The sequence below is a fragment of the Festucalex cinctus genome, chromosome 6 (genome assembly GCF_051991245.1).
Source record: "Festucalex cinctus isolate MCC-2025b chromosome 6, RoL_Fcin_1.0, whole genome shotgun sequence".
NCBI classification, from domain to species: Eukaryota; Metazoa; Chordata; class Actinopteri; order Syngnathiformes; family Syngnathidae; genus Festucalex; species Festucalex cinctus.
The window spans coordinates 19,066,038-19,091,532 of record NC_135416.1 but is presented as its reverse complement, the minus strand read 5'-3'; the positions used below and the strand labels follow the sequence as shown (position 1 = coordinate 19,091,532).

Sequence of the window (25,495 nt, the reverse complement as noted above, 5' to 3'; positions counted from 1 at the left end):
TTACCCCCATGATGAATACATTTTATTTGATGGCGATAAAACGACTTTTTATTGCGGTGATTTTTAAGGCTTTTTTTTTTTTTTAGATTAATTTGTTTGCATATGGTTTATGATTTGAACACCTGTAAGTGCCTTTCTAAAAATCAGGATTTGAAAACCAATTAATGCACAGACTCCAATGTATATAGGCAACAATGGGAATAAAAATGGCTTTTTTTCCTGAATATTTTATTTATGTTGTAATTCTTAACTAAACATTTTTACTTTCTCGAATGGTGACTATAAAACTCAAGCTATAGACACACCGCTTGGGCGCGTAAAGCCATCAAACGCGTCTATTTAAACGTATTATACTGCACTATTTAATCCCTTTGTGTCCTTTTCTACGAGGATGCTCTAAACATATTGTGGCTCGGTCTCTCCTATGTCCTTTCATGTCTTAAATGCGTATCGTGGCTTCTTGACCCGAAGACGTGTTTCTCCATTCGGGCCAAAAATTTATGTGAGAATCACAAATCTGGCCCCGGCAAATAAAGACGAGGATGCCACGAAAACACAAAGTTTTGGCCCACTTTCTGCCGGCCTTTGGGGGTCTTTTTTTGTTCTGCGGGCCCGGGCCGTAATTTTGAGCGTAAAGCATGTAAAGTGGGGACAAATGAGCAGCGTTCCCCGATGGGCCGAGCCACAAAGGCGCAGGGCCGCCCCCCGCTGCCCGGCAATACTGAGACAAGTGTGTCCCACCGCACAAAAAGGACGCAAACGTTTGGAGGCCATATGGTTTTGTAAATTTCCTCACAATTTCAGACAATTTGATGGATTGAGTTAACCCTCCTTTTAAACAGTTGAAGTGAGTGCGAACAAAGGCCATAATGCCTACATAGACTCTCCCTTCACGAGGGCATCTGCGGCTATTAATGTCTGGCCCTTTTCTTTGCCTGCCGTTTTGAACAAGTCAATGAATTACAATGAAAGTGGCCTTTTTGTGGCTCGCTTGTCTTTCTCCGCTTTTGCTGCGGAATAATATGTTTGACTTCTGTCCAAGAAGGGATTCTAAACAAGAAATGGATTTTTTGAAAGTGCTTTTAATGTTAAGTAGGCAGCCCATAAAGAGTTGAGACTGTGGCATTGATGCCAAAGTCTGGTTAGGGAGCCTTTTGTTTGTTTTCTTCCTTTTGCTTCTTTATTCCTTTTGTCTTTAAGGGGTTTAATGAAGCTGAAAACATGGTGATGTGAGAAAGAGAGAGTGTCACGAACAGCAACTCAAAAGGCTGCCTCTCGTTTAACCTCCTTTGTTCAAAGAAATGATAAGTAGACCTGTCTCTTTCTGCAGACTTGTTTTATAGTGTTTTCCCCTTTTTCCTCACCTTAAAACATCAATAAGTTTCGAGGACTCTATGGCTATTGTCAACTGCAAGTCCTAATTGAAAGCCAATTAATCTTTGGGCCATTACATTAGGCACACCTGAAAAAAATATCTTTCACAGTTTCTAACTTTCTATAGGATTTTGTTCACCTCACGTCACTAATGTCATGAATATTTATGATGCACTTCTACTCTAAAACAACAACAGACATTAATGAAGATGATGGTGTGCCATGAGTTGTTTATATGTCATGAAGTGCAAAACCCCCTGGATTACTATTCATTTTAGGTGGGTCCCATCCTGAATCAAGCATATGCATGAAAGGAGAGAGTGTTAAGGCAGCCCAAGTTTATGGATTTCACTTGTTTATTTTATGAGAGCTTGTCAGGAGGCCCCATGATAAGTAATATTACAGTCTGTGGGACCACTTCATGGTAATTAATCTGGAGGTCTTAAGTGTATTTCAGTATTTCACTTCAAGATGGGGGAGAAAAAAAATCACTACTTCAATCGTCCGGAAAATTGAAGTTTGATGCATGAGTCCCTACTGAAACAATAGTACAGTCCTCCCATTGGCCTGCTCTCGTTTCTCTCCCCCACTCCCTTTTATTTTTTTTATTTGCACCTTGTGGAAAACAGTCCCAGGTGCAAGCTAAATGAATTTTTGAGCCACTGATGGCCGAATGGCAGCATTGCAGCAAAGCAATGAGGATGAATTCAGCTTTCAATTGTGACGAATGAAATTAATAACCAAAATTAAGACCTTGTATAGATTTAAACAAAAAAATAAAGGTATTTTAATATGAGCAGCAATAACAACTATGATAAAAATAATCACAATTGTCCTTGTTGTTAAAAAAAAAAGGGGCATATAAACGACTTTATATTTGCCTGGAGTTAAATCACTCTATATATCTAAATGGAGTGGGATTGCAGAGTTTTAATCATAGCCTTCCTGCAGAGCCAGTTAATACTTCAAACTTCAATTTTACGGGCGATTGAGCTAAGCATGTTTCTGACAGAATTGATGTATGTATTAATTTCCTTTAACTGTTGATTAATTAGGCTGCGCTGAAGGCTCACACGGAACGGTTTGTTGGCAAATTTGCATATTAATCAAATTCTAGTTGATCATTCAAATAAAATATCGTTGGACTTTTAAGGAAGCTTGAAAACAGCTACATTTCCCCCCAAACTGCAGTAGCTATAGCTATTAGAAGGCAACAAAATGAGCAGAATGCCAAAACATTCTTTTTATAAAGAGCTGCAGTCAATTAGTGTATTAACTAACCCCTTTAGCACAACAAAATAGCACATTGCATTATATTACTGAATGAGAAGAGAAGATGCACTGAATGCAGTGATGCTGCATGTTTTACTTTGTTGGTCTCATGAATCTTATCTTAAACCTAATAATAAAAATAATTTTAAAACAACATATTTATAATATTTTAATATTGGTATTAATATTTTAGAACTGTCACAGTTTTAGTGAAAACAGCACTACATATAAAAGTTTGATGGCGATAAATACCACACATAGCCTAACACAGGCTAATTGTATATTTTAATTTGTATTGAACTTTTACTGTTATCCAGGTAAGGCAATTGGGGAAGTAATCTAATTTGCAGTTCTGACCTGGCAACAGACAGCAGAGTAGAATAAAGCTAAAGAAAATAAAGGCAACACACTACAGAGAGATACAATTAGCTTGGAACATTCTGATGTAAAGATGATTTATGTGTTTAGTATCAAGTCATCAGGAGTTCAGGTCAGGACCATGTAATTCTTTATAAATATTAAGCTTATTATTTATGAATACGTTAACTGCTGTCACTATTGGCCAAGGTCTATATTTTATTCACATTATATGTTTGGCGAACTCTATACAAAGTTTAACATATTATGCTGCTTTACATTAAGTCACGTTCACCTAATGATTTTTTTTTAAATCACATAACGTTTGTGATTCATGAAATAAAGTTTGTGTCAAAGAATGTCTCATATTCAGAGAGATCCACAATATCAAGGGAGTGTCACCGGGGAAGACAACAACAGTCAGCTGACAGCTACTGCACTGGTGAGGAGACGAATAAACAGAGACACCTGTTGGCCATTTGTGGCAATGCAAACCCGCGACATTGACCGTACTTCAGCCACGTTTTAACAACTGCAGCAGTGTGCTTTAAGAACGGCTATTGTTGTATTGTGTTGCAAAAAAAAAAAAAAGGTCATAACAACGCAAAAAAAGCAGCAGCAGAAAAACAACAAAAACAATAAATAATAATAATAATAATAATAATAATAATAATAATAATAATAATAATAATAATTAGAGACACAAACAATCGGAATACATTCAATGTTGTTGTGAGGAGCTAAAAGGTACTTTCATACAGTGAATTGAATATTTTCAACGTTTCTTTATTAAGGGTTATTTATTTATTTATGTATTTATGTATTTATGTATTTATTTATTTATTTATTTATTTATTTATTTATGATGACTCCTGTTAATTTGAAGAAATACAGCGCTGAAATGGGGGAGTATCGTACGCCTAACGACAACAAAAAAACTGAATGCGCAATCATACGCAGCAGTGGTTCTTCTGAATGCCCTTCAGTTACTATGTCGCATGTATGACGTCATCAACATTGGCGGCATTTTGAAAAACAAGCGTTATTCGCGTCTTGGCAGTGGTGTGGTTCCTTCATCCAATATGGTAAGCATTCAGTTCCCTTTTTAATTTAAATACGTATTAACTTGTGTACTACACGGTTATTTGTATTACCACGAATAGTTTAAGTTGGATCAACAATGTCATATCGCAAACGATCTACCGTCTTGTTACTAAGTAAGTACATCGTCGCCTGACCATAAAGTCCCAGCCTGCGTTAAACTACGTGAATAAGTAAGACTAATCCTTTGTTTACTTAATCAACTTATGGTGTCTCATTTCGAAAACAAGCACAACACCCGTATCAGGCAACGAAAACGTCTTCGAAGTGGACTTTTTGCGGTGAACAACAACTCTCCACCAAGCGCTACTTTGCCGTGAATCGCGCGAGAGTTTAACGTTAGGCTGATGTCAATAACGGCCTATTCTCTGACTGTTATATTTATGGTTAGGCAGGTAATCCCGGTATTAACTAATCTTCGGTGGCAAAATAAAAATGAAAACTTAGTGAAGACACAGAAGTGGGTGGAGCGAGCAGGAACTATGTCCAGTTGCATGGCTCGGTCCGGCGATTGACCAAACGGCAAAAATATCCAATGCCAAAAAACCTTGAGCTACTTTCACCACTAAAAAAGGTAATATTTTCCCCAGAATTAATTTGGTAACTTTATTATTTTTCATGTACAATAAATACCTTGAAAAACTACCTACTTAAAAAAAAATACATGTTGCCACTTACTGTAGACTGAAAATGACCTCACCCGTGCTGAGGAATTAGGTAACGACCAGTGGACCTCTTGTGAATATGTTTCGTATTTGTTGAATAATGAAAGTCAAGCCATCACAGCACTGACTATGAACATGACTTTGCATCCTGTTCAAAGTTGCTTCTGTGTATGCAGGATGAAGTTGGGCAGGGCAACCAGGCTCTATCTGAACTGTCAGAAGATGCCCAGAAGGAACTGTTGCACCTTTGTGAGGATCAGTTTTCACAGCTTGAAGAGGTGATTATTTATATATTTAGAAAGTGTTTACTCTAGGATTTTTTTAGCAACGGGGGCAGGCCAACTTTGGGTTGTGAATTTTTTTCACGTTGTGCCCGGAATGACGGGGCCCCACAGAAATTAATTCGTTTGAAATTAATTTATTATTTTTTATGACTGAAAAGTTAAAATACATTTCTGTGGAAACTAAACAAAATACGTACCCTGTTGCAGCTTCAAAACAAGATTTTACTTTGTGAGCCAAACCAAGGTGAAAATACTCAAGAGCAGGTGAGATGACTGCACGTAACTGATTTTGTGGAAATGTTTCAGACATACACTAAGGGTAGAAAGAATTGAGTGTCTTGATGCTCTCTGTATTTCCTGTAATTAATCTTCCTCCTTGCTACATTCCAGCAATCTTTTTTTTTTTTTTTTTTAGATTTATCAGTATGTGTTTAATGTGGCCTGGGCTTGTTAATGACTTAAAAGCAATGGTGATTTTTTTTTTATGACAAATGTAATGTTTTTTAGTCAATTAATCGGCTCTTCGCAACAGAAGCGGAAATGAAGCAGTGGTGTACAATGGAACCGAGACGTAAGTAATCATTATAGCATCTGGATATAAGTTAGCATGAGTTTTTATGCATTAATTGCAATGCATTTTGTAAGTTACAGTATATGCTGAAATGGGTTTAAAAAGATCTTTGAATGACATACTTATAATAAATAAAAACTAAACTTGGCATCAAGCGCATCAAGGCCGGGCAAACCTTACCAAACAGACAGTGAAAAGATCTGATCGGCGAAGAGCAGACGTGATATCATAAAAGCAGGATGTATGTGTGGAAGAGTAGTAAACATACGGGACGTACGTGAAATATGTAAGTCTGTGAGTAAACGGTAGCGGTGGGCCGATGCGGCGTAAATTCAATATGGCTAGTATTGAGGAGAGGCACTAGTGAATGCCTTGCTGTATGTCGTTGCAGTAAAAACTTGGTGATTCGTGTGATGATAGCCTTCCGGCGACGAAGTCAGACCTTGCTCACGAAGAATACGTTACAGCAAATAAAGGAATTTGCACGGTTCGTTTTGAGGCAGGCTAAAATCACTTTTCAATGGCCCAGTGACCAGACCAACTTTCTTTTGTTCAAAAAGTGGGTGTGGCTTGCCAGGCTAGATGTCTTCCAAGGTTAGCCTTAAAAAAGGGGTACTTGACTCAATTTAGTTAAGTTTATTTGTTGGCCTGAATTAATTTAATTCCTTTAAAAACAAATCTTTCTACTTGCTGTCGAGTGAAGATGACATCACCTGTGCTGAGGAAATGGGTACTGACCAATCACGGTTCCGCTGTTTTCTAGGCTTTGGTCAGCAAACTGAGTGATGATTGGTCGTTACCTGTTTCATCTTAAGTTGCCAGCAAGGATCTATTGAAACCTTTTATGAACCCTGACGAAAACCCAAAATTAGCTACGTTCATAATTTTTAATGTATTTGTTGCTCAGTGAGAAACAGGGAACTTTTCATTTGTGTATTTATTTAAATTTCCACTCAATAAAAGGATGCTGACACTAGAAACTTCCTACACTTTTTATGTTAAAAAAATAAATAAGTTAATTAAATTATTATTATTATTATTATTATTATTGTGGGAATGCTGAAGCATTCCATATATGTTATTGTGATTTTTATTCTCCATACTTTTATGCCGCGTAACTCCCACATAATACATGCAATTTACACTGTTCAAATTTCAACTAGCTTAAAAAAAAATCACGCCTCCACATTACTTACAGTATTTGCACAATTTAACATTTATTATCAACTTTTCCCCATTCATTTTCAATGGGACAGGCATTGAACTTTTTCTAAGTATCACTTTCCATGCCTACTTCCATACATATAACTAACTAATCATCATGACCAGTTGTTTTACACTGCTCTATGGCACAGGTGGTGAAGTGCATTGTCCAGTAACCAGGAGGTCATAATTTCATAATTTATCTCTGTTTACTTCACAATATTCCACTTGCATTCAAATCTTAGCATTCAGCTTTCAGCATTCCCACGCAATTTCTCCAGAAATTGCACTTAATTTAGTTATTATTATTATTTTATTTCCGTTTATTTTTATTATTTTTTCCACTGCAAGTTTTATTTTTTTGATTTCTGAACAAAGCTGTTTATTCTTTGTTACTGTTAAAATACGTCCTTATCAAAAATAATAATAACAAATAGTGGACTGTATATGAATTGTGGGACTTGCATCGTTTTGATTTCCTATATTTGTTTTAATTCATATAGTGCTGGCGGGAAACCCAGAAGTGTTACTTAAAGCTGGAAAAGAGGAGGTACGTGCACAAGAAAAGTACAGCAGTGAATAAGGAGTTTATGTCTGACATGCCCACTGTTTTCCACAGATGCTCAAGCTATGCTCTGAAATTGAGATGTCTCTCACTTGCTGTGAAAAAAAGAGAGACAAACTGCAAGAAACCAAAGAACTGTGCGTAACCTTTTAGTTCACGCGCATGCATTACTTTCTTTTGTGAAGTGTTTGTTGATTGTTTTGTGTCATGTGTTTCAGTGAGCTGAAGTGGTTGGAGGAAAAGAAAGAGGTGCTAATGGTTGGCATTGATCACGTGGCGCGACTAAAAGAACAAAATGAGAAATTATCAGAGCACAGGTGAGTGTGACGTTCACTATGGATATTTACTGCATAGTTTTGCTGTTTAACAAGGCAAAACTATGAACACTTGAGCTTACTTATTCCTATAATTGCTCACGTCACTCTGTTTTATAGTAATTGTAATTTTTTTTATATTTTGCTACAATGCTCTACAATGAGTTTACACACTATACTTTAGCAACGTTTGCTAAACAAATCTCGTGCAAGTTTTTATTGAATGTTCAAACTATTTCATTGCTTGTCCATCCAAATAACCAGTATTCTTTGATGTTCTTTATCATTAGTCATCAGCTTGTTATGCAGATTTTGTTTTTGTTGATGGGCCAGATGTGTAATTTTGATCTGAAATTGTACAAAATATGGCATAATATATACCGTAACTGATATTTTTTACTATTTTTATTTGTCCATTGGAGGCAATAGAATATATCCATCCATCCATTTTCTGAACCGCTTGTTCCTCGCAAGGGGTGCGGGGGGTGCTGGAGCCTATCTCAGGCGGGGGACACCCTGAAGTGGTTGCGAGCCAATCGCAGGGCAATAGAATATGCCACAGTAAAAAGGTGGGGTGGGGGAAACGAATCGGTCTCAGTGACAGTGAGTCGTGCCAACTGCCAAATGACATGAAGAAAAATTTGTATATTCTTCCTAATTTTAATTTTTTTTAGCTAGTGTTTGTCTAGTGTCGTGGCTAAATTCTGTCCGCCCTGATGGACTTGGCCTACTTGGATAGCTGTTATACTGTAATAAAATGTTTTTGTTTGTTTGTTTTTTACCAATGCCAACAATTTTCCTGCCATGTGAAAATATTTTCAGGCTTGTGATTCAAACATTTGGAAAATAAGTAACGCTCATTTCCGAGTTGGGATTGATGCGAACTTCTTAACATATTGCCTCTTTTTTTTTTTTTAGGGTACAGTTAGCAAAAATCAAACTAATTGGCTGCTGCTCAGCGCAAAATTAGGAATGGTTCATGGTACTTAAAAACAAAAAAAAACGCCCTTATTGTTCTGCTAACACTGAAAGTCCGATTGTGATAGGCCAGAATTATTAGCACATGCCCAATTTAAAATTCATGTCACTTCTGGGAGCAAAATGGATTCCTAATTACAAAGCATTATATAATAATATGTATAATTGAAAACTATAATAATAAATCCAAAATGAATGTTTATTTTCCTTAAATATACACAGGTTTCTGATGGGAGATTTGTACTAAAATTACAAAGTGCATGTTATGGAAATAAGTGCTAATAATTTCATTCGTTTGGTAAGTAGTAGTATGCTGTTAAATAATACAATTGCCAGTTTTGATCATGATTTTCTCCATTCTGCAGCAGCTTGAATCCTGATCTTTAAATTGAAGGATCTTCACCAAATATTTCCCCAGTCATACGTCATTATTGGAAAGGATTTTTAATGCGCTTTCAGAAAATGTAGATATCCCAGTTTCTTAAATTTGACCCTGTTGATTGATGTTTTCACTGTTTTGTGATGGAGGGTCACATTTGTATTTGAGGCTAAAACAGCCAACCAGCAGATCAATGAAAGGTAAAAGTTTTAACAGGTCCATGAAAGAGTGATAAGATAAAGTCATCAGGGATCTTTAAATCTAGAAGTGTGCACAATAGTCAGTCAGTATTTACTTGGGTTTAGTAACTGTTTCAGTTTCTTGTCAATCATTTAAAGTGCGAAGTAGTGTAAAACCACTGCATGTACTAGGTTTTGTTCCACTTAAATTTCTAAAAATGCATTACTGCACCAATTTGAAAGTACTTGAAAATGAATAGAAATGTCTGTTAATACATTCAGTTGTGGTTTGTGTGTGTCGACATGGATTCCAGTGTTATGCTAGAAATGAAGGAGAATATCAATACACTGAAAGACTACAAGGAAAAGCTGATTAAGTCTCTGGGATACATCCTAGAAGTGCATGTTCCTCCTCTCTGCGATGACCTCAACACAAACAAAAAGGTGCTCACACTTTTCTGGTGGTGTTAACCATATGTTGATGAAGCGCAGACACAAGATTTAATACAATATGTGTTGTCAAGTCTGATATATTGTGGCTCATCATGATCCCAATTTCCCCAGAATATTAGGAACGGTCTCAATGAAGACTGGATTTCACTCAGTGAAATTCTGGAGGTGAGTTCTGTTGCACTGCTCGCTACTCAGATTTCAATATTTAGAATTACAAAGAAGAGATTTTTGTGTCATTATGCTCTTAAACATTAGGATAAATTTATTCTGCTTAAAGTTAAGGTTGCTTTAATCAAAATAAAATTTTGTCAAAATTTTAATCGACATACACCCCCACCAATCTCAAAAATGCAAAATGGTACATTCCACTTGGTAGGTCTTGCGACGAACCACAAAGCAACTCTTTCATAGCTGCACAATAAAGTAATATTTTCTTGAGGCATCAAGCTCAGGTGCTTCTGTTCATGCTGTAGCAGAGCATAAGGCCTTTTTGATTCATTCTGTGAGGATGGAGACAATATTGAATCATATTTCACTGCTTCCTCTGTTTCCTACAGTTGCTCATGAACAAAATTCTGGGAACGCCACACGACCCTTATGTGACAATAGACTCCACTTTCTGGCCACCTTATGTAGAGCTGCTGCTACGCCATGGTATTGCTGTAAGACATCAGGAGAACAACTTCAAAATTCGTCTGGAAACATCTTTCTGAGGCTGTGGTGGACAGTATTTACTTTACATTGAACTAATTCGACTAACCCTGTTCCTGCTTTTCCTTGTCCTTTTTTATATATTGATGTTGCTTTTTTGCATGTATACTGTGCATACGCACATGCCAAAATGCCTTTGGTGGTACACCAGCACAATCTTTTAACATCCAGTACAAGTGTCTTCTTCAAAAATAACACTGCATACATGATTTTGAGCTGAATATTATTTCAACAAAATGTCATTTATTGTAGATGTTTTTTTTATTTTATTTTTTTTATAGCATGGAAACCATAATTATTGAGGCACTGCACTTCTACTCCACTACAAATTATAGCCATGAATCACACGATAAAGACCCGTGGTACTTGACTTAGGAGTTGAAACAGTTCTGTGACCAAGTTCGTAACCCAATTTACTCGTGTATATAAAATCAGTTTTCCTAATTGAAATGTCTTGAAATGCCATTGATTTGTTGCAGCACCAATTCATTTTGTATTTGTGTCTTGTACTGTTTGCCCCGTTCAGTAAATGCCTGAAAGTGTATCTGCGACTAGCACAAAATTCGACCAACTGATGGCTCGTAAGTCGAAAAACTGAGTTTGGGCAGTCTTAAGTCAAGGTACCACGATTGTTTGTTTGAAGTTGAAGTGTGTGGTCCAACTGTTATGGTTGTAATGTACAGTACCGTGTTATTCCACATTAACGGGTTACACGTGTTATGGTTGTAATTGTGTATGTTACATAATAAAATTTTAACATTCTCAAACCATGCGTAATATTTCCTGTCTTTCGAAACGTGAAGAAACCGCGTGTATCATATGACGTCATCCCGGCAGTCCAATCTTGTGTGGCCGCCGCGTCAGCTTGAGAATTACCGTGGGCGGAGAAGCGATTCCGGTTCCGGGTGTCTTCATACCAGTCGGAGGCGTTCGCCTTTCTGATTATGGTCTTTTATCGGAAACTTTTCTGGACTGTCGACGGATTATTGTAGTTACTATTTTATTCGACAAGTTAAACGGAAGAAGCGAACATGACGACCCGCTCAGAGAGAGAGAAGGCCCAGAAACTGAACGAGCAGCACCAGGCCATCCTGTCCAAAATGCTCAGAGAGGAAGACAACAAGTATTGTGCCGACTGCGAGGCGAAAGGTGCGACAATCACGCTGTCGCATATTTCTTATATTTTGTCACACATGTCTACGTGTGTTCACCGTACCCGAGAAGAACAATAGTAGCATGTTAGCCTACACAAGGCGCCTCCGAGGTACGGAAGCGGCTCCGGTAGTCAGCTGACACCGCGTCCCTTGAAGCTAAACTAAGTGGCTAGCTATCAGGCTAACCGCTTTCGTCTTCGTTAAGCGCATGCAGCGAGAAGCATGTCTTTCACAATACATCCGTGTGTACGTTTATAAACCTCACACAGCATGTTTATCATGTTTAATCGAGGCAATTCTTATGCGTCATTGTCACGTCACACAGAGCTGTATAGTGCAGGAATTGTGTTTGCGACCTTTTGGGCTTAATTTAAGCCACCTCTTGTCCGGTCCACCATGGGATTTTTTTACTTTTTCAGGTCCGAGATGGGCGTCTTGGAACCTGGGAGTATTTATCTGCATCCGGTGTGCGGGCATCCACAGGAACCTCGGTGTCCACATATCCCGAGTGAAATCAGTCAACTTGGACCAATGGACTTCAGATCAAATTCAGGTATAATAGTGTTAATTTTTGTGCTATAAGACTTGTACTGGAAACATGGAAAAATGTTACTTCCTGTCGTGTTCTATTAGTTTGTCAAAACACAGGCTACTACAACTCCCACAATGCAATGGGTGATTACAGTAAAGCAATGATTCCAAACCCAGGGTAGCCACACCAAATCATGGTGCAGTATATTACCCTTTTGACCCTTTTTAACTTAATTTGGCCAAAACATATTTATTACAATTATATGCGTGTTCATCTATACCAGTGACAGCCAGGCCAATTCAATGTGCTTCCATTTAATGGCAGATGGTTGAATTACCTGTTGCCATTCAAACAACAGAATAAAACCTGTTTCGTTTGTTGCGACGATGATGAACCTCTAATTAAAAACTATTCTATTTGAGAACTGTCACAGTAATGTCTGAAAGCGCCTTCTGGGAGAGGGGCTGGCAGAGTGATTTCTGATTTGCTATTTTGACGTCTACAGTAAACGGAATTAGGGATGGCAGCTCACAAATGAGATTAAACTCTATAAATTCCTGCCAAGCCATTAGAATGGGATGAACACATTCCCGTTGTTTTCTTTTGGTCCTGATGCTCGTCTCTTCCTCCTTAAACTGGGCAAAGGCATGGCTTTTTTTCGAACAGCAATGACAATTCATCTTACCTAGATGCAGTCTACCTCTCATCTAAACTAGCAGAAAAATCCTTTTACTGTTTGCTTCTTGGTAGAATCGAATAGAATGCCTTTATTGTCATTGTACGTCACATGTACAAGGACATTTGGAGCCCTGTTCTGTTTGCTGCATAGGAAAAGGTAGTAAAATAAAAAACAGTTGAATAAAATATAAGTCAGATGGCAAAGCAGCATCAAAACTTATAAATATGGGCAAGGTTGCACCAGGGAACCATCGGCACATGGGCCATTGTACAAGCTGTGGGCCACATCCAGACTACCCACAGTCTTTTTGAAAGCTCCCCCCCAAACCCCTCTTATTAATCACCCCCCCCCCCCCCCCCAAAAAAAAAAAAAAAAAAGACACTAGCTAAAATGACAACAGTTTTGTCCTAATCTTAACAACATTCTTATTACCGGCATAGTGGAGGAAGGGGTTCAAGAGGATTTGGCCTGATGTTGCTGTATGCAAATCTATGTTTTCATAGACATTTTGTTTGTATTCTAATTTCTAAGTCATCCCTGTATTGTTAGACATCACTTATCTATATATAACATTTGGGAGTCCTGACTAAGAGCGGCTAATAAGAATTGTCGGTTGGTGCAAAGAATTGTTAGCATTTTAAATGTGTAAAGATGTCATTTTGATGGCTTCTTATAATTTAGTTTACAATCTATATTTTCTAATTTTAACAATATATGCATTATCTACACACAGCATTGAATTGAAACAAGGCTTTTTACAAACAGATACAAAAACAAAAAAAATAAATTGAGGTTAGTATGTTGGCCCTCGGCAAGCGCTCCACTTCCTCACATGGTCCTTTTGCAAAATGAATTGCCCACTCCTGCCTTAAGACATTGCATCCAACGAGTTCATGTGCTGTGTGTTCAAGAAGGAACAGAAGAATCAACAGAAAGAATCAACAGGCCTAGATTTCACACAAAGTCGAAACGGATACTGTGGAGCAATAGAAGAAAGACACCTCTCTTAAATAATTTTTCTATTTATGTGCAATTGGTTAATTTCCCACAGCGCACCTGGTCTGTCACAATACATATAGTGTAGGTTTGCTGCGCCACATATTTGGGTAAAACTGTACTGGACTATGGTTTAGTGTTACATAACTTTTGTATTTAGTGTAACAACTATTACAGTACCGGCATGTTTTCATGTAATTGTATTTATTTAATTTGAGTACTTACTTTAAATGGGATGGTGCATATTCATGAACATTTACATGTAAATGTGTCAGATTATAGCCATCTGTGAATTTCCATCTGTCGTCCCCTGTTAGGTTGTTGTAACATTTGGAATACAAATAGTGATGATGATGATGATGATGATGTGTGAAACATAGATTCTTGTTCGTATGTTTTTCAAGATAAGACTCTTCCTTTAAGTTCCATTAAGTACATGAGCATGTGCCGATGAAAGAGAACACTGTATTTCTGTGTTCACCCCTCTGTGTTTTTTTTTTTGTTTTTGTTTTTTCTTCCAGCGTATACAAGATATGGGGAACACCAAGGCGAGGCAGCTTTATGAGGCTGACCTTCCGGCAAACTTCAGGCGACCTCAAACAGACCAGTATCTTTCAGTGTCTTTTTCAGTGTCTGCATTTACCTGAAAGTGTCACTTGATGTATATAAACACACTGGCCACAATTTTAGATACACTATCCAGCATTATGTTAATTAGGCATTAACTTGTTTTTGGAACCGCGAGTGTCACACTTCCAGCCCTGCTGTGGATGAATATGTGCAACGGCAACTACCGGTAGTTGTTAGACACGACACTAGTCTGCTTCTGATCTGATCTGACTTTCTCGATTATTGTAGCCTGGTAGCCTGCAGCGGGGGAAGAACTGTACTATTGACTGTGGTGTACCTCAAACTGTGGCCAATATATTGTGTATAGAGCTACTATTTTTCCTTAACACTGGCCTTAGAGCAGTTGAATTCTTCATCAGGGACAAATATGAGAAGAAGAAATACTACAGCATGAATGTGACCAATGGAGGCAGCGTAAGTTATTTTTATTTTTTTTGGGGTGTTACTCTCTGACCAGTCTTCACTCCATGTTTTTTTTCTGGTCTCAAAACAAACTGATTTATTTATTTTTTCACGTTTGTTTTCTCAGCCTAAAGATTGTATCAAGAAAGAGAAGGAGACAGAGCGAGGGAGCAAGGTGTCATCTTACACCAAGGTAAATTCTCTTGTACACATTCGCACAGCCCTTCTCCGCTTTCACTCATTTGTATCCTCTTACATGACTGTTTACTTATTCATTTAAGAAAAATGAAGAGTCAAGGCCAGTCCCAAAAATCAGCCCAGTTAAGACATCGGAACCTTCAGTGAACCTACTAGCACTTGGTAAGTCGACTGCTCTTTTTCCATCAGGACTATATTCCTTGTCAAAGGATTTTGTGAGGAGGCTTACGATTGTCATGTCTGCCTGACTGACATATACAACAAAGTCATTTGCACTGCATTATCATAGTTGAACTACATTACATAATGCTCTTCAGATTGCCATGTTTGCAATTGTATCAGATATGTAAATAATGTGACATAATCATATAACTTTTTAACCTGATATAAATTCAACAAAGCAGAGGAACATGACACACTAAGCAAACACCAGCAGGAGACAACATGCAGCATCTTGTGTTCTTTCTCGTGTGGCTATTTATTATTATTCATTACAAGCAAAAGACCGAGGCAAAGACGATTTTTGCCCTTGCCATTCCTGTTGTTCCACACATATGAGGATTGTTGACTAATCAATAACCTGCAACTTGTCTCGTTCCATTGTACAATACCATGTTGGTTAGTATTTTAACAAAAGGGCAGCAAAAGTAATATGAGTTTGTCGGTCTCCTTGACAACATTTTGACAATGTAAGTTTAAAAGCCATTGTGTCTATGTAAATAAATACTACAGAATGGCAGAAAACTGTTGTTTTTAAATCCTCATTAACAGATGACAGGCAACTAATGGACTAAGTTGCTTGTAATGCAAGTAACTTGTTCATCCAGAAATGTTGACACAGTGAACCATTGGAAGATTTGGTCTGGCAGGAAGTTGAAGTTGCTGATTCAGTCACTGACGCTTGTTGCTGACATTTGACTTTTTTTATGTTTCAACATGGCAAACAGGATAGGGTGACTTTAAAGTCACATCTGCACTGGACTGCATTTCATTGATATTTACTATGACTCATGTAGGGTAATGTGGAGACAGGTCGGTGCTCTGGTCTTGTGTGGTCAAGCAGCCCATGATTTTGGGAATTTTTAAAAGGATGTTTCTTAACAAAAGTTGGACTGAGTGTGTTAGTGGGAAAAAGGTCATAAAATATATTTCATTTATTTATTTGGGCTGTTCCTCAATTTGTTTTGTGAATATTTCAGTTTGTATTTGTGCCTAAGTGAACAATTTTGTGAATGTGCTTTCTTTGTGTGGCTATTGTGCACCTGTAAAACCAGTCTTCACTTTTCCGTGTTAGACGCACCAGCAGCTGCACCGAGCAACAATGGGATCACGAGCACAAGCCAGAACAATAACGACCTGGACATATTTGGTCCTATGGTATCCAACCCCTTACCATCATCCACGTCAGCTGCTCAGTTTCCTCAGGTACAACTTAGCAAATTGATGGTACTTCATTTGCTGTTAGATGACTTGTGAAGGCAGTTGATTGTTTTGTGTTGTATTCTAGGGGTATCAGAGCACGGGGCCTGAATACAAATTCACACCATACATTTAAGATTTATATTTGTTGAAAAAGTTTTGTTTTTTTTCACTTCACAATTATACGCTACTTGCATTGGTCTTCCATGTAAAATATGAAAAAATACAAGTTTGTGATTGTAAGGTCACAAAATGTGGAAAAAAAATCAAGGGGTGTGCAAACCAAATGTTTAATATTTGTATTTTTCGTTTTCGCTAACAAGTAATAGGCACTTAACGTGCATTTTAGGTGCCAGTACATGCAGGTTGTTAAATGTCAGTGAATGCAAACAATGCAGTGTGACTTGTATGAGAAGAAAAACAAATAAGCAATGTAAATCCAGCTCTGATGTGGTTGCATCCATTATTTTTGCCCACACTGCTGTGCATGTTCGGAATAGCCCCATAGTCATTTGCACGCCCTCATGTATACTTTCTGGAGAGTTGGTATGATTCCATATTACTTGTATTAGTACATCCTGTAAACATTTTTGTGCTTTCCCTCCATCTAGGTGAGCTCTAGCAGCGTTGCAGGTACTCCCACGCAAGCCCCAGCAGCAGCAGTGGGTGGAGCCACGTCAGGGTCAGGACATGGCGATCTTGACCTGTTCAATGACAGCAGCAGCACAACTAAGACAGACGACAATGCAAAGAAGCCATTGTCAAAGGACTCCATCTTGTCACTCTATGGAACCAACAACATGTCACCACAGGCTCCTGCTGGTAAGAGAGAGGAAGTTATGTTGCAACTGCAACTTGGCTGTATAAAACCTAGAAAAAAAAGAGTAGCGTTGTGCAAGTGTCATGAATAAACAGTATAAATGTGGTCGCTTGCTAGGTTGTCGAAGCCAGAAGAAGAAAAGTAATGTTTGACACATTGCGTGTGCTTCCCTACTGGGTCGTCTCCATTCTAAACATGAACATACCTGTATGTCACGGTACATGAATATCATTATTTGCTCTCTTTTGTCCTCTTCCTGTCAGCTGGCATGTTCATGGGACCGTCTCAGATGCAGTTTCCTGTCCAGACCACTGCTGGTTATCAGGCCTTCCCTGGCATGGGCACCGCCGTGCCGCCTACGACCGTCATGGGTGCCATGATGGCACAGAGTGGAGCGGCCATGATGGGGCCCAATCCAGGAATGATGGTTGGGATGACCATGCCCAATGGCTTCATGGGAAATGCCCCTGCTAGCGGCGTGATGGGCATGGCCCCCAGAATGATGGCGCAACACGGTGCTGCGATGCCTGCAGGCATGGTGCCTGCCCAGGGCATGTACGCCATCCAGCCTGGGCAACAAGCTCAGTGGAATATGGCTCAGGTATCAATTGTGTGACACTAAAGGTTTAAGTCACTGCCAAAAAAAACTCAATTGTCATTTCAGTGAGGTATTTTTGTTCTAATATAGGGAATTTGTTAGGTCCACACAAATGCTCATTAGAAGTTATGTATTTTTTTTTATGTATATTGGCCTTTCATCCATATATAAACTATCTTTTATATATGCGACAACTGTTTCATCAGCTTAGGACAGATTTTCAAGAGCTCATTTCCAACATTTACATGTTCATAACCAGAGATTTTTGTCATCTCCTTTTCTAAGATTTAACATTGTAGTGATTTTTAAAAAAATAAAATATAAGAAGAAGATATTTAGTCGTAGCACCACAATTGGGACTCACACATTTCAAATTACTATATTGCATTGCCAGCCTGTATATTTGGGACCTGCTCCTTCAATATTAACTTACCTGACTTGCTCATACACTATAAATATTACCGGCTTTATACTATAAATATTAAGTTGCATTTCTTCTGGCATCAGGCCTAAACATCATAAGTCACAATTTGGTAAATTTCATATATTCTCAACAATCTATTGGTCAGTTTACATGTGTGGGTAGAGCTGCTCGATTATAGGAAAAAAATAATAATAATCAATGATTATTCAAACAATAACCGGTATTTATTTTGTGGTACAAAACAAGAAAAAGCTTACAAGCATTTAAAAACATAAACACCAATTAAAAAAAAAATAGTAAAAAATAAAATACTATAATTATGTAAGTTCCTTTTGGACCAAACTATGTATTTTATTTATGTTGGCAAAAACTTGAAGTTGGACTGTAGCTTGTCCACTCTTGTGTGGTAGGCCGATCATTTATCTTTTTTGGTACAAAACTAAATGTTTACACATTTAAAAATAGTAAGATCAATTAAAAAAAAAATAGAAACACTAATTATGTAAGTTCATTTTGGGCCAAACAGAATTCATAATATTCATTTATTTATTTATTTATTTTTGGCAAAAACTTGGAAATTGGAGTGCAGCATGTACACTAGGATGATAATTTATTTTTTGGTACGAAACAAGAAAATGTTTAAACGTAAAAAATATATATATATATATATATATCTATATATATATATATATATATATATATATATATATATATTAAGACAAATAAAATTAACACTATAATAATGCAAGTTCCTTTTGGATGAAACAATTTATTGAATTAGTTATTTTTAGATTTTAAAAAGGTGCAAATGTATAAATTTAAACAACTCAAATTAGTATTAATCTTTCTTTTTTTTTTTTTTTTTTTTTTTTTTTTTTAAATTAAACAGTTATGCTGATTTTGTAATTGTGCAGTGTAATTTCAATTAATTGCAGATGCCTACATGCAGGTGTTTTTACAAATTCCTGACCAATCGAAAGTGTGGAAAATGGCTTCCTCTCTTAGATGATGCAATGTTAACATCCTGTTTAACTATTGCGGCGGTACAGTTTCGACCGGATGCCAGTAATTTGTAGAAACCATCAATAGTTATCTGATTGCCAGCCAATTACAGGGCGCGGGCAGACAACCATTCACACTCCCATTTGCGCAACGGGTAATTTGAAGTCTTCAGTGAACCTAAGATGAATGCTTTTATACTCAAGAATCTGTACAATTGTTTTATCTGGTCAGTAGATATATAGTGTGATTGTTGTTTTTTACGTTATGTTTTCCTTCACGAGTGTTGATTGTACCGTGTTTCGCACTCTCAGGTGAGCCAGCAGATGTCAGGGTTGCATCTGAACGGCGCGCCCGGACACATGGCCTACACTCAGCCTCCAGCTGCAATGGGGGGTTGGGCCGTGCCCGGATCCGGCCAAACTCTGAGCACACAGCTGTGGAAGTGAGCTTTTTGGGTGAGACCACGGATGGACAGAAGAAGAGTGGTGGTTGCAGAAAGTGCAAAAGCTGTTTTGTGTTTCTCTGCACCTCACAATGAACTGATGTCTATTTCCACCATGGACCAGCCTTCAAGAACATGAAAATAGAATCTCTCCTCTCCTTTCTGTCTCTCTTTCTCTCTATTGTGTGAGTGAATTGGGAGTCTTACAACCTGGCAGATTCTGCCTGTCATATGGTTTTTGAGCATTGCTTTTATTTTCCTTTTTTGGAAAACAAATACAAGGAAATAACAGTCCCAACAAAAATTGTATTGACATATCAGAAAAGCTGCAGGACCAGTTACACAAGCTTTTATTGTATCATTGTATCAGGATGAGATTATAGGACATTTAAATAAATAGTATTTAACGGGAGAAGATATGACTAATCCAGTCTGTCTGTACCGCTCCCAAGTGTACAGCGCTGTATAACCTTTTAAAGTACATGTGGTTCCCCTATAAAAAATAAATAAATAAATAAAATAAGTCGATGATGAATGGTGTGTGTCATGTCTTCTTTTTAATAAAGAATGAATGAAAAGGACCACGAGGTGGGTGTTTAACAAGTCATTACATAATTACCTACGTTGAGATACAAATTATATTGGAATAACAATTTGCCATGGTGATTAATTAAATTTGGTTGAATGTCAGTGAGATATTCTGCATTTTACTGTTACTGTACTTTTATATGGCGATTGTAGTCAGCAGTTGGAAAACACACCAAGTGTAATCAGTCACGTTTTGTTTTTAAAAATATAATTTTTCATTTCGGTTCCTAAACGAGGTTTATAAAAACCCAATGGCACGTGTTTTGGCAATATGACCAAACTTGTGCAAAAGTACTTTGATAGTCCTTTGTTTAAAAAAAAAAAAAAAAAAGCATTTTAGATTTATTGAAAACTATACAATTGTCCGTAGGTGTGAGTGTGAATGGGTTCAATGTCTGTAATGTTTGTGTTTGCCCTTCGGTTAGCCAGTGGCCAGTCCAGGCTTTACCCGTCTCTCGCCCACATTCACCTGGGCCACCAGCACCACCAACCATATAACTTTGCCAAAGCACTCTATAAATTGAGTACCAGTACCAAAACGAAATCAATAAATACGCCGGTGCAGCGAAAACTATTTTACCCAGGGTAAATTTAGCTGCTTCCCCGAAGTACCAAAATAGTCTCTCGATTTCGATCATGTCACTTCAACGATACTTTCGTGACACGAGGGACAATTTTGCTATGAGCCAGGGTGGTTCATTGAGGGCATTGTTGAAGACACAAATATTCGGCCAATGACATTTTAATGCGTGCTCCTGAAAATGACCACTAGGTGGGAGTATTGCATTAATTTTCGGTTGGTGGAGTTGCAACAGCCGAATTGAGTTGAAGAAATGCTGCATAAATTTAATCTGAAGATGTGCTGGGGATTTTACACATAATCAAATTTATAGTGCCATTTCCAGAGTATCATGTGCTTCAAATCAAACGAGTGGAATTATATTATGTAGTATGAATTTGTAGCGTATGATGAAGTACAAGCCCACACTCAGCCACCGTGGTAAACATGCACTAGATTACAGTATTATCATTTAAAAGACCTACACCGCATTACAAAAATTTGTGAAATTTTTGTTAAAGAAAACATTTGTTCAAGAAAAGTATTATATGTCATTACCATTGTGTTTGTATGCTTTAAAAACACATTATTTTTTTAGCTGAGCTTGCCTGTTTTTCAGTGACTATAGCTTTCCAAGTGCACTGTAGCTGGTGGAATGAATGCCTTTTTGTTTGTCTGTGTATTAGTCGGGCACTTCCACACAGCTTTTGGAAAATTCGACTCATGCAACATTCAAACTCAGTTGCTGTTACAGGCAGGGAAAATGTGCCTCACGTTGCCTCGTTTTTTTTCACACAGCAATGGCAGCACAGGTTTATCAGAACAAAAGTCTGTCAATACATACTACGGCTATCTTTCTCCGCCCATCTCAAACTGGGATATGTTCCAGAACAAATAAACCCGCCCCATTGAAGGCATTTACAGGTGGATGTGGCATGCTGAGTGATCCAAGCCTTTGTTTGCGTAAACCCTGTTTTAGTGATAGCATGCACTGTGTGTAAAATGTAGTCTAAGGATTCCAAGCACGATGAACCCTGCCCAATTACCATAGGTCGGTCCTTGTCGTTGACTCCTAGGATTAAAAGTGGGTGTGGTGCCTCCAACCAGCTCTACCTGTTTAATTCCCATCCACCAGCCACCCTGCACTGCCCAGTCAACCTTGCATGTTTTGTTGATGCTGATACCAATGTACCGTACTTGAATGGTGGCAAGGGACAAAAGAGACTTGTTCCCACATGCAGAGGAGGCCCACATGTGCAAAAGAACTATCTCATGCTTGGCAAAGCCTGAAAGCATTTGAAGTGGGGTTTTTAGTCATGTTCGATTCCGACCTGTCCTCTACTTTGAAATGTTTCACAGCGAGGTTTGATTATGGGACATGTGTATTTCCTCTTTTAGCTAAGTGTGTCAAAGCTAGCACGGCTCCAGAATCGAGGCCAGTCCAGCAGCCAAGGAATGGCACATTCCTCCTGGGAGTCTTTGGTTAAACGTTGACAGGCATGAGTGAAGTGATGCATAATTAAATATGTCACTGATATGAGAGATGGATTTGAATTTGTGAAAATTCCATGATGACATTTCGCAGGTGGGTGTTCGAGTGACTTTTCTGCTTACACTTTATATGCAGCAATTGGACACTGAAGGAAAGAAAAGGCTAAAAAATTTGGTGGCAGTGTTTCAAAGCATCTTTAAATCTAAGCAGCCAAAAACGTACAATGCCTGGCTTTGAAATTTATTACACATGATCCGGTTTCCTAATATCCAGTCATGAATGTTTTTGTGCCAATACGCCCCTCCTAAGTCTCTCCGCTCGGCTCAAGGACGCCTTGCATGGCAGACGGCCACATCAAGGCAGAGGGCCCATTCACACGACTTCCTGTCTTTTTTCTTTATCGGGATTCATGCAAAGCCCACTTCTAATCTTATTGGTAGTTTGAATTTAAATGACAAATAAATTAAAACACAGTTGTAAATCAATAAATACTTTTGTCATTAAAGCAAAATATAAATGCATTCCAATGAAGTTGGGGCGTTTTGTTAAACAAAATAAACCACAATACAAAGAAATGCAAACCACGTTAAACCTAGATTTAATTAGACTACATAGATAATATATGTAGTTTTCAAACTGATAAACGTTATTGTGTTTTGCATATAATCATTAAACTAGAATTTTAATGGATATAAGTTCATATAACACATTCCAAAAACTCACCAAACAGCTGTTTGGAACATCCCACAGGTGAACAGGCTAATGCCATGATTGGAGCTTCCCTCAATTGACATTCACAAGCAAAGGTGGGGCGTGGTTCACCTCTTTGTGAACAATTGCATGAGAAAATAGTGTCAAACAGTTTAAGAATGATGTTCCTCAACGTAAAATTGAAAGGAATTTAGGGATTTCATCATCTACGGTCCATAATACAAGTAGGCTAGTCCTCCATTTACGAACACAATGAGTGCAGAGGCAAGGCAAGGCAAGTTTATTTGTATAGCACATTTCATACACAAGGCAACTGAATGTGCTTTACAGCAGCAACAAAGAGAGTAGGTAACACTACAGAGGAGAAAACAAAAGTAGGTTACAAAAATTTACTAAAAGAGAACATACATTGACAATATTAAAGCATACAGCAAACTTTAAAAACATTTAGTGTGAGGAAGTTTTTTTTGTTTTTTTTAAATAATAATAACAATTAAAAGGGAAAAAAACTTTTCTTTATTGCCGAAAACAATGACCTCCGTTTTGTTTTCGTTGAAGGAAATTTTGATTCATCCAGTTGTTAATTTGCTCTATTGAATGACACGATACGTTAATAGAACTGCTGTCATTTGGGGACATTAATAAATACAGTTGTGTGTCATCTGCATAACTATGATAGTCAACATTAGCGTTCTGACGCATTTGACCCAAAAGGTAACATATACAGACTGATCAACAGGGGTCCAAGGGCTGACCCTTGAGAGACCCCACATGTCATGGCCTTTCGATTCAAAATTTCCAATGGTCACAAAGTAGCTCATTTCCTCCAAGTAGTGTAATTTTTCATACTTAGATTTTCATATATTTTTTAGATTTCAGAAATTTTTAGATTTTTCTGCTTTTCTGTCAATTTTATGGACATATTATGGTCATTTTCTGCCTCTCTCTTTTTGGACATTTAATGACTATTTTTGGGGAAAAAAATTCTGCCTTTTTGCTTTTAATTTTCTGACATTTTTTTTGCAATTTTGATGATATTTTATGGTAATTCTTGGGATTTCTTTCTTTTGGATATTTGGACATTTTTTGAATGCCTTTCTTTAAATGCATATTTATACAGAAATATATATTAAATGATAATTTGTTTCTTTTCTTTTGTTTGTTTGTTTTGTTTTGTTTTGTTTCGTTGTTTTCTTTTGTTTTTGGACATTTTTAGTTACTTTTTGAACATTTTCTTTTTTGCCTATTTTAGTCAATTCTCTTACTTTTTTTTGACAATTTCATGGACATTTTATGGTCTTTTTTTGGAAATTTTAAATTAATTTTAAAAAAACCTGTTCATCTTTTTCTAACAAGAAAAAAATGGACTCTAATATTTGTTTTTTATTTTTTCATCTAAAGCATTAATTAATTAGAAAAAAATATTTGATCAAAAAATATAAATAAATGTGTAAAAAAAATAATAATAATAATTTCTACATATATTTTTTAGAGATCCACAGAGAGGCACATGAGAAGGACTAAAAAGCCACATTTTGCTCCAGGGCCACAGGTTGCAAACCCCTGTTTTTTTGGTTTAGTCCAGCAAAGAAGGCCTTACTAGCCCTTGTAGTTTACCACTGACTTACTATTCTTCAGATAACTATAATAAAAATAATAATAATAATAATAATAATAATAATAATAATAATAATAATAATAATAATAATAATAATAATAATAATAATAATGCGATTGGCTGGCAACCAGTTCAGGGTGTACCCCACCTATTGCCCAAAGCCAACAGGGATAGGCTCCAGCAACCCCACGACTCTTGTGAGGAATATTGGAGATGGATGGATGGATGGATGGATGGATGGATGGATGGATGATTATAATAAAGTGTTAAGTCTCATCGTTTCTTTCAAACTAAAGTTTGTCCAGTGCTTTTCAACATTCTTGTCTTTGTTGTAAAGTCCTCAGGATTAGGAAGAACCTGTTCATTAGGTTCTGCAGGGCTGCACTAGATTCTTATTTTCTGCATCAGCTAAAAACCGTGAGCTTCATGCAATGCATTTCCTGCTTTTATTTTTACTATTAGATCATAAAGTCACATAATTGACGGAAGCTCAGTGTTTAGAGTTGACCTGAGAGCCGTGACCTCAAAACTGGTGTTTACTGTATACTTAACAGTTCACTCCTGACTGGTGCTCCTGCTGCATATCTCATCGTTTATGTAAGGGAAATATTTTGACATTATTATCGCGTTGGCTTTGGCTCGTCAAAGTAAAGCGCGTTGTTGGAAGCTCTTTTACATAAACAGTGTAATGTAACAGGGTGCTGGCGATGGCGCCAAATATGGGCCCGTAAAGCTTCGCAGCGGGGGTTGGGTTTTGCACTCTCACCCACTGTGTAATCTGTGCGTGTCCAAAGCAAACATTACACCATTGTTTGAGAAATGTGC

General features: G+C 37.5%; 2 protein-coding genes across 2 annotated transcripts; both read left to right on the top strand.

Moving 5' to 3' along the window:
* Window positions 1–3,979: 3,979 nt before the first annotated feature.
* cenpk (centromere protein K) lies at window positions 3,980–11,173 on the top strand. The gene is made up of 10 exons (XM_077525351.1): window positions 3,980–4,088; window positions 4,946–5,047; window positions 5,261–5,317; window positions 5,561–5,624; window positions 7,331–7,377; window positions 7,447–7,529; window positions 7,611–7,709; window positions 9,557–9,686; window positions 9,807–9,860; window positions 10,253–11,173. The coding sequence occupies exons 1-10, from the start codon at window positions 4,002–4,004 to the stop codon at window positions 10,406–10,408; spliced, it is 879 nt and encodes a 292-aa protein (XP_077381477.1). The 5' UTR covers window positions 3,980–4,001; the 3' UTR covers window positions 10,409–11,173.
* Window positions 11,174–11,282: 109 nt separating this feature from the next.
* Window positions 11,283–20,237, top strand: smap1 (small ArfGAP 1). The gene is made up of 10 exons (XM_077525343.1): window positions 11,283–11,555; window positions 11,980–12,113; window positions 14,289–14,374; window positions 14,736–14,811; window positions 14,927–14,992; window positions 15,081–15,159; window positions 16,292–16,422; window positions 17,028–17,238; window positions 17,500–17,837; window positions 19,572–20,237. Exons 1-10 carry the CDS (start codon window positions 11,438–11,440, stop codon window positions 19,704–19,706), a joined length of 1,374 nt encoding a protein of 457 aa, XP_077381469.1. The 5' UTR covers window positions 11,283–11,437; the 3' UTR covers window positions 19,707–20,237.
* The last annotated feature ends 5,258 nt before the right edge of the window (window positions 20,238–25,495 follow it).

What these genes read in the sequence shown, in the direction of transcription:
- smap1 (XM_077525343.1), top strand. Translation starts at nt 11,438, where the DNA reads ATGACGACCCGCTCAGAGAGAGAGAAGGCCCAGAAACTGAACGAGCAG. An exon ending in GGACTTCAGATCAAATTCAG is followed by an intron (nt 12,114 to 14,288) that starts GTATAATAGTGT and finishes TTTTTCTTCCAG; the next exon opens with CGTATACAAGATATGGGGAA. An exon ending in CTCAGTGGAATATGGCTCAG is followed by an intron (nt 17,838 to 19,571) that starts GTATCAATTGTG and finishes TCGCACTCTCAG; the next exon opens with GTGAGCCAGCAGATGTCAGG.
- cenpk (XM_077525351.1), top strand. Translation starts at nt 4,002, where the DNA reads ATGTATGACGTCATCAACATTGGCGGCATTTTGAAAAACAAGCGTTAT. An exon ending in TTAAAGCTGGAAAAGAGGAG is followed by an intron (nt 7,378 to 7,446) that starts GTACGTGCACAA and finishes TGTTTTCCACAG; the next exon opens with ATGCTCAAGCTATGCTCTGA. An exon ending in CTGCAAGAAACCAAAGAACT is followed by an intron (nt 7,530 to 7,610) that starts GTGCGTAACCTT and finishes CATGTGTTTCAG; the next exon opens with TGAGCTGAAGTGGTTGGAGG.